Below are 12886 nucleotides of genomic sequence, written 5' to 3' on the forward strand. Positions count from 1 at the left end.
AAATGAATTCATCACTGGTAGTTGTTGCAGGTATCAAATTAAAATATATTCTAGAGTTGTGGTGTCTGAAATCAGCAGTGCTATGCCCTATGTCAGGGGTGGGGAGACCTAAGGCTTCTGGCATCTGTTTTGTTTTTTATTTGAAGCCAGGTGCAAAACAGTGGTGTGAGCAGGTAGAATACACTTAACGGACGGGGTGGCTTTAATCACACGCTCAACCCAGGAATCAGTGATCAGTACCAGAACCAAGTTCACAAGTCCTTTCACACACAAAATCCACTCGTGGTTTTCCCTAAGTGGTTTTTATTTTTTCCAACTTTAATTGGCGGCGGCGGAGATGTTCGGGGGGGGGGGGGTCAGAAAGCTCTGCCGATCTACTGCGAGTCCCCCAGAGATCTTCCAATAAATCCCAATCTATCCTCTGCCCACGCCTATCCTATGAAACTGCCCTATGCCCTATCTGCCCTATCTGTTTCTATGAACTGTTTTATAGTTTGTATTTTATGTTTTTTTTATGTATTGTAAATCGCCCAGAGAACTTGGGTTAATGGGCGGTTTAAAAGTATACTCTATACATAAAAATGGAACTGCTCGTTTCTGTAATAAGGAGCATCTATCCTATTCTATGACCTTGTGAAGCTCTGAAATAAAGGGCAACAACAATATTTTAAAAACACAGCACTGCCATCGATCAACAACCCAACACCTTTTCTTCCACCAGATTGGGGCTCAGAGTCGCTGTTATGTATTGGAGTCTCTTCTCCCCCGACCCCGGAATCTGTGGGTGAAATCAACAAAACATCTCCGCGCGCCGGCTGAGCGCTGCTGGAAGAAGGGACAACGCCAGTGCGGCTCCCTGGTTCTCAAAAGGACTCCTCTCCTCTCCTCTCCACCCCGGCGCGGTGGTACATTCCGAAGGCGTCCTCGGTCCCCTCCCCAGCAGGCGCATAGTGGTACAGTCGCGAAGGGTGGCTGCTTCCCTCCCCCCACCGGCGGAGGGAGACGCCATTGCGGAGTTGTTTGTGAAGCAGCCGAGCGGGAGGAGGAGGAAGAGGAGGTGGCCGCTGCTGCCGCTGGGGAAGGGGACGGCCGCGTTGCCAGCGGTGCTGAGGCTTTTGGGGGGCAGGGATTCTTTTGCCATCGGGGGAGCGGGAGGACCATGTCCACTCCAGCCAGGCGGAGGCTCATGCGGGATTTCAAGAGGTGAGTGCTTCGCTGCCGTCTCCCTCCAAGAGGCTGCTGCTTCCAGGGCCAGGATGCCCCCCCCGCTTTAGGGTCTGGGCTGGGGTTTACTCTGCCTTTTCCGGGGAGGGGCGCCCACGCTTGTGGTGCCTGTTCTGGAGGGAGCCTGGCCGCCGTTCTTTGCCCTTCCAAGCTGGGGGAGAGAGGGGGGCTTCCTCTGTGTACGGGCAGGTCTGAATTTCTTTTGCCCCCAAACTGCTGGGAGGACAAAGAGTTCAAGAGCTCCCCGTTCCCTCCTCTCTAGGATCTGTGGTTTCCCCACACCTAGACTTTGGGGGGCCCCCTCCCTACCCCCTCCCATCCCCGTCCTCCTCCTCCTCTGTTAGGGAAGAGGAAGCCAAGATGCCTCTAGAAGGAGGATTATGCTAGAGACAAAAAGACTGGAAGGGTTGCTATTTTTTCTATTTAAAAAAAGCCTTCCCCCCCCAAGGGGGGAGCGATCTGTGACTTTTTGACCCAGATTCGAGAGTGTTCTCCCATTAGACTTTCACAACACCTTGTATAATATGTGTCTTGATAAAGTGAATTGAAATGGATTGGGTTGACCACGTCAGAAGTACAGCTTGCCGAATGACCAAGCGGTGCCCGTTTGTTTATAACATGTTCGGGCTTTCCTTGGAAGTCGTGGACAGCTCTCTGGTTTAAGAAAACATCTGATTTCCCTCCCCCCCCCCCCGCCAATCCAGTGCCAAGTACTGGGCACACAAGTGGCCTCTGCTGTCTGGGAAAATTAGGGGAACATTTTCCCTTCCTCACAAACCCAGGGTAGAGTGTTACATAAAAACCCACAGTAAGCTTTATGGAAATTATTGCTGATGAAAATAATGGCGTTTTTAAAAAAGGGAGCCGAGGGTCACAGATCTTTGTAAAATACAAGCTTTGAGATTTCAATTTCATAGAGCTTCTCTGACTATTCTCTGCATCCACTCAAAGCATCTTTCCAATGTAGTGCTTCAAAAATAAAAGAAGCCATTGTTGTAGCCTCGGGTTACCCAGTGGAGCTGTAAATAAAACTCCTTCCAGTCCAGTAGCCTCTTCTTCCTTTGGCCCTGCTGAATCTTTTAATCCTCAAGTATCTGCTCCAGAGTAGAGTTTCAGTGTATTTGGAATCCTCTCCGCCAGGACCCCTTACGCTTAGGCAAAGAGAATTGGTATACAAACTCTATTTCAGGAATGTAAACTCTTTGAAAGGCTGGCCAGTGAATTCTATAACTGGTAAGCAGTAGGGGGAACTTTTGGAAAGAAGCATAGGATATTGTTTTAGTTTTGCTATATAGCCAGCTGCTTAAATATTCATGAAAAAGCCAGCTGTGCTTAAGTGAACATAATTTCAGTCATATTATATAGAAGATAATAACTCATACAAGGAAGTCATTGGATTGTATCCATTTCAACTTTTGGTGTTTCCGTGTTTGTTTAGGGTGACTTCCTATCGTTGTTCTTTGCCTCTTAGCTTCTACTGACATCTGGAGGCATCTGAGGGGGTTATGCTGAAGTTGGCAAAATAATGGCCATTTTCTTTTCTTGAGCAGGCTGCCAACAAAGACGTCCTATCCAAAACTCCTTATCTGGCACTGCAGATGGATTCCAAAGAGTATAGCTCCAATAAAATCAAAGTTTATACACTAAACACTGAAATAACAGTTAGATCACCACATTTAAATTGAAATGGCTCCATGTCATGTAAACAGTATACTCAGGAGGTACAGCTATAAGGTGTCAAACTTTGCTTTAGGTTGGAATTATTAGAGGAGGAAAGGCAAAACTGACTTTATGAACTGGCAGATATTTTAGGATTGGATGCAATGGTTGCTGAATCTGTGTAGGACTGCAGATAGTTGTCTTATCCCACTATGGAAAATGTAGTTATGGGAAGTATATTCTAGATAGCTGGTTGAACATAGTGGCCAAGAAGCCCTCAGTTCAATGCTCACCTCAGCTGTTGCAAGTATTCCTTGGATAATGGGGTGGATCCAGGATCTGCCTTCCATAGACAGAAGGGCTCCACTCACAGTGTCTCTGCCCAGTTTTGGGGGATCTGCCTTCCACCACCAACCCCTCACCACACCACAACCCAATTCAGCATAATCCCCCAGCCCTCTGTGTAGCTTTTTCAGGGGGCTGGAGGGGCTGCCATGGGGAAGAGGGGCAGGGAAGTCTGCTTCTGCCAGCCATTGCAAGCCCCTAAATCTGTATCCAGCCCATTGTATGTGAAGTGTTTGGAACATTAGAAATGCAGTACATAGATGCTGAGTATTAATAGTATTTGCCCAGAACATCTTGAGTTAATGTGAGAAAGTACGTTTGGGTTGAGTTGATTTCATTTAGGTTGACGTAGTAGTAAGTGGCATCTGTGCTCCCTGTGATCTTCAGTTAACTCTCTTTGCATGTGAAATCCCAGGTTGGGCTCCAAAATCTTCATAGCTAAAGGCTTTTCACAGCATGGTGTTCATGAAGCTTTTAGAACTAAAGCTATTTCTGAACTGCACATGGGCTTAATGCTTCAGCCAGGCCCTGACATGCAAGCTGGCTATCATGTAGCAAAAAGTCACGTTCCTTTGCTCTCCAGCCAAGGTTTTAGGTAGCTTGTCCTGTTGACATTAAATTGATTGAACTGAGCATGCTTGAAGAACAAAGCGTGTAAATTCAGGGTAGTTATAAGGGCAAGGAACTGCAGACTGACAACACCATGTTGTTGATTTCCTGTTACGCCTAATACCACTCTCTTGCAAGTATTCCCTTCCCAATCAGTGGAAGTGTACCTTTCTAATGATAGGGCTACTGAAAAAGAACAACCTAGTGTCTCAAATACAATCTCTCCTTTGACTCCACAAAATGTTATCAAATTTAAATGTGATCAGCAGAATATCACTAATATTGCAATGCTGTGTATTATAGTGACATAACTGTGTAACAAGGGTAAGGGAAGCAGGCTCCTGTGCTTCATGAAGTAAGACTGTAGAGGTCATATTTGCCATGTGGAAGGACTTCACGCGGTCTGTTCAGTCTTCTGTAAGACGTATCCTGTTAATCCAGTTTAAAGGATTGAATGACATAAAAAATTAACATCTTTCCTATGTTGAAGCAAAATACTTGGGAGCTTTTTGCAATGGAGCAACATATGGAGGTGGGTTGAAATGGGATGGCACAGCACACTCTGAAGTCAAACTGTTCCACCAACCAAAATAGAACAGAACAGTCCTACTGTATTGTGGTACAGCCAGAATCAAGAGCATTAATTTTTCCCAATCTGCACTTATTTCACTAATTTTCCTGTGTGTGCTTCAAATAGATAGAATCAATACCTTCCTCAGTAGGTACTTGTCAATATGTGATCAAAAATCAATTACTTTACGATCTAGTTATCTCTGGGTAGATGACTTTATCCATTATATTCCATTCTTACTGTAATGATAGCTTGATTACATCCTAACTAGCATTGTACTGAATCGTAGAGAGAGAGTGCTTATATATTTGGCATTCTTAGCCATAGCAATCTTTATCTTTTCAAGAGTAAGCTAGTATAATATTTGATTAGTGACATGATTCTGACTAACGTCATGTTGCATAGTTAACATTTGAGTGTGTACTGTAGGTTTTTAATGTCTGTGTGTGTCTTGTCTTTTATTTAAAGGTTACAAGAAGACCCGCCTGTGGGGGTCAGTGGTGCACCATCTGAAAACAACATAATGCAATGGAATGCAGTTATTTTTGGGTAAGTGAAGAATTTCTTCAGTTGTAAAGAAAAGTAATGTCTTCTGGTAACTTACTCTGGTGAAGCTTCTAGAAATGATATATAAGACTGAAAAAACTGAACACATCTTGGCAAATGGATTGTTAAGAGAGAGGCAGACCTCACTTCCTAAAGTCTTCAAGCTTCTCCGCATTCTTATGATGTTTAAATGTTAATGTGCAAGTGTGGAACTTTTTATTAAGAGTGGAGCACCATGTGAAGTGCTGTACACTTCAGCTGAAAATCCAGTGGTCACATCATCTCAAACTATAAACTCTGCATATGGGACTCTGTCAAGCAGATGCACTGAAATATCTATAGTCTGAGAATCAAATTTGTCTTCAGTAACATATATACTACAGGTTTATGAGAACCTAAGTTGTAGCAAATGGGTTGTAAATGGGAGTTCTATTTTTGTTCAATTACATTAAAGGAAGACTTATTCTAAAAAGATCTCATGTCTCTTTCCAGGCCAGAAGGTACTCCCTTTGAAGATGGTAAGTTCTTTAACCTTCACCTTTTTGCTTTTCATAATTTTTTTAAACATAGAAGTGTTGCACTGTGTTAGCCTGCATTGCCTAAAAACACTGTTAGAGATTGTTTATATTTACAACATTCCAATTTGTAGTAATATATGAAAAAGTAGGAAACAATAGCCAAAAATCTACTTATATATGCAAAATATCATTCTTCTCAATGACACAAACTTGTAAAAACCCACTATTCTGACAACACCTACTGGCAAGTAGTCCCACTGATTTAAGTGTGTGTAAACCAGTCTTCTCCAACCTGGCACCCTCCTGATTTGTTGGACCACAACTCCCATCATTGGCCATTCTGGCTGGGAATGATGGAAGTTGTGGTCCAGCGTATCATGAGAGGAACAGGTTGGGAAAGGCTGATGTAAACTTGTTTGACCATAATGATGAACTAAAATAAAGATAAACCCCCAAATCCATAGTACTTGCATCACTGATTTAAATAGAGCTATTTGTGATTGATCGCATTTAGGATTGCAGCCCAGGTGGGCAAAGCGCTGATCATCTTGATGACCTCCTAAAATAAGTCGAGTCAATGTTACTAGAGTTGCACCCTGATGCAAAATCAGATCATCTGGAGTTATAAATTAGCCAATTAAATTACCCATCTCAGCTAGCTTGGAAAAATTTGGAACCCTACATTTGATAGCCATTTCCTCTGGAGCTCTCTCTGCCCATCCCTGGGATTTCTATCTCCAGTGACAATGGCATCTCGGTCCAGATGGAGACCCTAAAGCAACAGGCTGAGATCCAAAGAACCACACAACCAGTTCTGCATGCCCAGGGAAGCTTTGGGTTTGTGTTGCTTAAATAGAATTCCTGCATGCCGCATAACAAATTGCTTTTGGAAGTGAGGGGAGTTCCCTCCCCCAAGAATCCCACTGGGTATGCCCAAGCCCTTGAGCACTCCGTGAACTAGCTCATTGGACCTTAGCCACAATTCCTATCAACAAGGCACTTGGACACAGAATAGAGCAATCTAACATAAGTGTTGATGGACAGCTTGGGTGATTTCTAAATGTGAAGTAACCGATGTTCAATTGGATAGTCAAGATAATAAGCTGAGAGAGACAATAACATCCACAACCAAGAGCTGGACCTTAAAACCAGACCTTAAAGCTCCAAATCATCTACCATATTCAGTAGTGTCACTTAAGTTTGGAGGACTGTTTGAAGGGCCGGTTCACATCTCCTGACATTCCAGCATTTTTACTGCTTTTTTTGGTTATGTTTGGTTTTGTCCATAGCACATGATCCTGATACATCTTTTGATCCTTGAAAGTGAAAACAACTAGAAATTCCCTTGAACAGATCTGTATATAAAACTGTCTCTGTGAAAATAACCACAGTAAAGTGTGTGAATATTATGGCAGTGGCTTAAGCAGATGTTTAGCCATTTGCTTCTCACTCTTAAGCATTGTGCCTTGAGGAATGATTTTAAAGAAGCTGGAAGCCTGCTTCTTTGTGGGATAAAAACGTTTGTTTTAAAGCTGTACAATACATAATTGATTGGAATGGGCCTTCTATAAAACAAGGATACAAGTGCTTTCTGTAAACTTAAGTTTTAATTACTGAAGCTGTTCTATGTTAATACTTAATATTCTGGCTTCAACTAGACTTGCTCCTGTCAGTTATGGTTGAAAAGGGGGAGGGATGAGAGTTTTTGTAAAGCTTCCTGCTTGGTAGCAACTCTTGCTCAGCTTCTGCAATAAAGCAAATGGCTATTTACAAGCCAAGTCACCTGAGGCTCTGATGTGTAGCCCATGGGATCTTGTTAAGACAGGGAGAACGGCAGGTGTCCTTTAAAAGAAATTGTGGCAGCAAAATCTTCCAATCCCATTTCCCTCACTCTCAGATTCTGTTAGCTTTTGACAGCAACTGTTCTTGGATATAGTAAAGACTGAAATTGTTTACAGAGTGTTGGCAGTTTTCTTCTTTGAAGTGTTCCTTTCTAAATATGAAAAAACACACTAAAAGAAACAAGTTTCAAGCTGTTGTCAAATAAGAAGTCTAATGCTGCCTGTTTTTAAGGTCGCAGTTCTAGAAATGTTAATTAGGAAGCAAGTCCCTTGTTTGTTTATTTCATTTCATTTTCATACTACCCAATAGCCGAAGCGCTCTGGGCGGTTCACAAAAATTAAAATCACAAGGTACAGCATAAAACAATACAAAATATGAAAGCTTTAAACTACAATGTAAAAGTACAACCAGAATAAAACCTAGCAGCAACGCAGAGATTTAAAACAGCAGAGCTAAAAGAGTAGAATGCTAAAATGCTGGGAAAATTAAAAGGTCTTCACCTGGTGCTGAAAGGAAGTGCCAGGTGAACCTCTCTAGGTAGCTGATTTCACAGCCAGGATGCCACGGCAGAAAAGGTCCTCTTCCTGGTTATCACCCACCTCACTTCCTTTGGCAGGGGGTCCCAGAGAAAGACCCCTGAAGATGATCTCAGGGTCTGGGCAGATATGGAAGGAAGTGATCCTTCAGATAACCTGGCCCCAAGCCATTTAGGGCTTTGAATGTTAATATCAGCACTTTGAATCTGCCCCGGAGATAAACCGGCAGCCAGTGCAGTTGGAAAAGTACTGGCATAATGTAATCTCACTGTCCTGTCCCTATTAACAATCCCACTGCCCTGTTTTGGACCAGCTGAAGTTTCTGGACCGTTTTCAAAGGCAGCCCCATGTATAATGCATTGCAGTAATCCAGACAAGAGGTTATCAGAGCATGGATAACTGTAGCTAGGCTATCTCTGTCTAGTCCTTTTCAACTCAGTGGGCCTTCCTTCTTAGTAAAAGTGTGTAGGATTGCACTGCAAGAGAATCTTTCTCAAGACAATACAACCTAATGTCTCAAAATAAAACTATTTTCTTTAGATCCTCCCTCTAGAGAAAAGAACAGCCTTTGGAAAGAATCTCAAGAAAGATTTCTTTGAGGAAAAACAACAATATGTTTTTTCCTGAAGGAGCTTTATTGAAAAACATTGTAGTTCTTGTATGTTCTGTATAACCTCAAAATGTGTTTTTTTTTCTCTCTCTCTCTTTTCACCTTGTACTGCAGCTTTCCCTACACCTCACCCCCAACCCAGTTTTGCTTTCTCCCAGGATACGTTTGATCCAGATTACATAATTTCAGTTTGATCTATAAATTAAGGTTTTCCCCATATAGAACACACTTGTAAATAGTGTAAAATGCAAGTTTAGAAAATTTGTGTCTTTTTCTCACATGGACGTGTGGGAGAGGGAGAGACAGAGAGCGAGCACGGATTTCATGCTATTTTCTTCACAGAAATACTTTCAGTGCAGGAAATGCATAATGTGTAAAGAAGCCCTTCAGGGCTATTCATCAGAACTGTTAATCAATGCTAATTTAAAATGCAGTATTTCCTAACTTATAAATTTCTGCTAAACAGATTAACTATATAGTTACCTTGAACTGTGTGTGTATGATAGTCACACCAATGTTTCATTCCAAGTCATTAATCTGCATTTTTACAGTGCAGTTGATAGTGGAATAACTTACGTTGTGCTTTAGATTCTATTCCACAGTCCCTTGAGCGGGCTGCTAAAATACTAAGAGGATGCTGATGTTATTTCTATTCATAGCTGTGTAGTGCAGTGTTTTATTAACGCTTGCAATAAAAATAAACACTTAGTCTAACATTATTTTTAGAGTACTAGGCCCTGATGTTAATCATAACTACTTTTACACAAATAAAATGTTAGTTTTACTGTTTTGGTGCTGTTTTTGAATGTTTTAAATAGTTTTTAATATGCCTCTAAACTGCCTCCAAGTATGTTGTTGAGGTGAGATACAGGCATATTAAATAAATAAAAACATGTTTTGGCTTTCAAAAGCAGTTTCATGCCCATGATTTTTTTCCCTTTCTCTCCTCCCTCCTTTTTTTTTAAAATACAGGTACCTTTAAACTAGTAATAGAGTTTTCAGAAGAATATCCAAATAAGCCTCCAACTGTTAGGTTTTTATCAAAAATGTTTCATCCCAATGGTAAGTAGCCATCATGATGTAGGTATAAATCGTTAGGTGCAATGATATGTGTCCTCCTGCGTTCAGCAACATTTAAAAATCTTTATAATTTGCTGAAGATAATCTTCCTTATCCCAGACATTTTTCATAGTTGCAAGCAATATTTCATTAAATATATACACAAATAATGTAATTATTTGAATCTAAACATTACAAATTCATGTCTAAATAGCAATCCCAATGGAAGAAATGAATTAATGTTATAAATAGTTCCCTTAGGGCACAATTCTATGGCTGCTAAACGGCCATAGGATTGTTTGGTTTTCGGGAACCGACCTCGGGGAGGGGAACAATGGAAAGGTGCAATGGATGTTTCACATCCCCCCAAGTACCTTTCTGCTCCTTCAGATCCGGTTCCCTACATCTCCCAAAATCCAATGCCTTAACTGATGCTGCTGGAGCTGTAATCTTTCTTGTGTGTATTATTATTTTTGCAAAGTGTTCTTTCTCGAGATTAGTTGCTGAATTCTTCATGTACAACACATTGTTGCATGTCTTTAGGGCAATAAGTGTTAACTTGGGAGCAGTATTGACACTCTCCCAGCACTAATTCAGTCATTTGCCAAGACACCAGGGCCCTGTGTGCAACAGGACTTGTTCCCTTTCCCTCTGTAGCTAAGTTCCTTTACAAAGCACTTTGCAATGTATCAACTCAAGGGTGAGGGGGAATGAGGAGTTATTCTGAATGTTTTCATAACAATTTTGTATGCTGCCCTGGAAGCTTCTGTAATGAAAGGTGGTACAGAAATGTTTAAAATAAACAAACACATAAATAAATAGTATTATTTCTGAGATGCCTCAGATAGCTAGACACATTACATGGTTATAAAAAGAGAGACTGAGCCTAGAGGCTCATAGTCTAAAGGAGGGCTGCTCCTCCTTTGGGAAAGAAGCCTACAATATGCACATAAAGGACCACTTTGGTATGTGGCCCAGATATTTTCCTTCAATTAGAAGATGAACATCAGGAAAAACCTCCTAACAATCAGAGCAATCAGACAATTTAATCTAGGGAGGTGGTGTGCTCTCTGTTGCTGGATGTACTCAAGCAGAGACTGGACATCCATCTGACAGATGTTTTAAACTCTGTGTCTGCACTGAACAGGGGGTTGAACTCGCTGGCCTAAGTGGCCCATCCAGCTATATGATTCTATGGCTTAGCTATATAGTACCCCTCCCCTTCTGTTGCTACAAATCAAAGGAAAAGGAAACTAGGCTCCTTAGATCACCTTATTCTCCCTTGATTCTGCATCAGAAGCAACAGGGGTCATAAGCCTCTAATAACACATTTAATTATTGATGGATGCAGAAAAGCATGTTTCTTACTTATTTTAAATTTAGGGAATTCAACTTTAACTCGCATTTTCTTCCTGCACAGTGTGAATTATAAATAATTAGATGGTGTCTGTATATGAGGTTCCTTGTTCTCTTTCATGGAGCCTACAGAAATGCAGTGACTGATCCTCCAAATTTTGACCCACATGAGATTAATCATAGGCTGCCCTATTGTTGAAAAGTTATGCATGAGAGAGGCTTTTCTCAGAAATATATTGTGCACCCCAACCTATGCATGTTTACTGGGAAATATCTTGCTGACTCATTTATTGTTTGACATGAGTAAACTTGAAAAAACAGTGGTATAATTCTGAAACTTCCTTTTATTTTAGTATATGCAGATGGTAGCATATGTTTAGATATCCTTCAGAATCGCTGGAGTCCAACATACGACGTTTCATCTATTTTAACCTCAATTCAGGTAAACTTAGTAAATAACATAAAAGTCTACTCTTCTCCAGAGTGACAGGGAACTGCTGGCTTTAATCTTCAACAACATATTACAGTGAATAGTTTGAATTCTTTCTAGTCACTGTATGACTGTGCAGTCAGAGTAATCTTTGCTAGAAGTGCTTGTCAAAAGGTTATGATAGACGTAATGCTGTATAACATTTGCAAAATCAGGGCTCAGTCTAGTTATAACCCTCACAAACATTGTGGTGTTCTACTTTCGGTTACTTTTCTTTTGGTGTTAATGTTAATGAATATTGCTTTACGACCTTTCTTTTTTGGCTTTTTCTCCCTCCAGTCGCTGCTTGATGAACCCAATCCAAATAGTCCTGCCAACAGTCAGGCTGCACAGCTTTATCAGGAAAACAAGCGTGAATATGAAAAAAGAGTTTCAGCTGTTGTTGAACAAAGTTGGAATGATTCATAAGAAATGACGACTTCATTAACAGACATCCTCATAATCATCATGTACAATTTAACTTGCGATAGGAAATGCTACCAGAACTTCTCAAGTGCCACATTTGACTTGCATACAGATGTGTTTGCAAAAATAAGCCCTTCAGTTTTGAAACTCTAAAAGCTTGTGTACCTTAATTAATGTACTTTTTATTGCATGTTATGACCTAAGTTATTGCTACATAAATTTGTAATATATCCTGTTTGTATTTTTTTCAAAGTGTATAATGTTGGTGTGAAGTTTTCATGACAGAATATACATATTTTGTAAATCTGTACTTTTTTCAAAATATTGAATGCCTTATTTTTGAATTCTTTAGATTTTTAAATTGGACAAAAATCACTTAACAGAGTTTTATATATAAAATATTTCATGTAAAGCTGAAATACATAACCTCAGTGCAAGACATTTTTCTGTCACTTCTTTCAGTTTTCTTTCCATGAACTTTCAGAACTCTTGCATGCAGGTTTACTTTAAATAGGCATCTCCAGGAAGTAAGATGCTCTTTCATGCATGCAATGTAAAATTCTGCTTAGGTAAGATAATTTGTATTTCCGGTGTAGAAATAATCTTACACTTCTCAACACTTCTGTGTGGCACAGAAGTATGTGGAGCTTCATTTTTTTACATGGATTTTGATGCTGGCTGTTTACATTTGTTGTATGCCTGTCTGTTTTTGAGGAGCTTGGCACAGTTGCTTCTTCTGGGAGGTAAGATAAAGTAAAAGAGAGCCTAGTATTACCTAGTGATTTTCATGCCTCAATGGTAATTTAAACTTACCTTACCCACATCCAAACCTAACAATCTAGCCATTGTACCAGCAGCATTCAAGTTCACTGCCAAGCCAGTGAATAAGTTGCAAACAATCCTACTATTGCATAATTCGTACCAATGGCTTAGTTATGCAAATCTCCCACAGTTAATTTTTGGTCTGTGGTGATTCTTCTATGTGTGCTTGGTAATTCTATTAATTTGCTATTTGCAGGCCTGCAGATTTTTGGGCCCCCCAGACTTCTTTCTTACAATAAGATTCGTGCAAAGTAAAAATCTGAAAATAGGTTTAAATTCTGATGTACAGTCAGG

The 12886-nt window shown here is 40.6% G+C and overlaps 1 protein-coding gene across 1 annotated transcript; it reads left to right on the top strand.

The window, feature by feature from the left end:
* The first annotated feature begins 1007 nt into the window (after nt 1-1007).
* Nucleotides 1008-12550, top strand: UBE2B (ubiquitin conjugating enzyme E2 B). Its single transcript, XM_084838919.1, has 6 exons — nt 1008-1203; nt 4877-4957; nt 5447-5472; nt 9433-9522; nt 11229-11317; nt 11645-12550. Exons 1-6 carry the CDS (start codon nt 1160-1162, stop codon nt 11771-11773), a joined length of 459 nt encoding a protein of 152 aa, XP_084695045.1. The 5' UTR covers nt 1008-1159; the 3' UTR covers nt 11774-12550.
* The last annotated feature ends 336 nt before the right edge of the window (nt 12551-12886 follow it).

This window comes from Heloderma suspectum, chromosome 2, assembly GCF_057233095.1.
Source record: "Heloderma suspectum isolate Gila_16-S chromosome 2, 16-S_ref, whole genome shotgun sequence".
Taxonomy (NCBI): Eukaryota; Metazoa; Chordata; class Lepidosauria; order Squamata; family Helodermatidae; genus Heloderma; species Heloderma suspectum.

Bases quoted from the DNA above. Each gene is read 5' to 3' on its own strand.
- UBE2B (XM_084838919.1), top strand. From the start codon at position 1,160: ATGTCCACTCCAGCCAGGCGGAGGCTCATGCGGGATTTCAAGAG. The intron at 1,204-4,876 runs GTGAGTGCTTCG...TTTTATTTAAAG, and splicing joins CTCATGCGGGATTTCAAGAG to GTTACAAGAAGACCCGCCTG. The intron at 5,473-9,432 runs GTAAGTTCTTTA...TTTAAAATACAG, and splicing joins AGGTACTCCCTTTGAAGATG to GTACCTTTAAACTAGTAATA.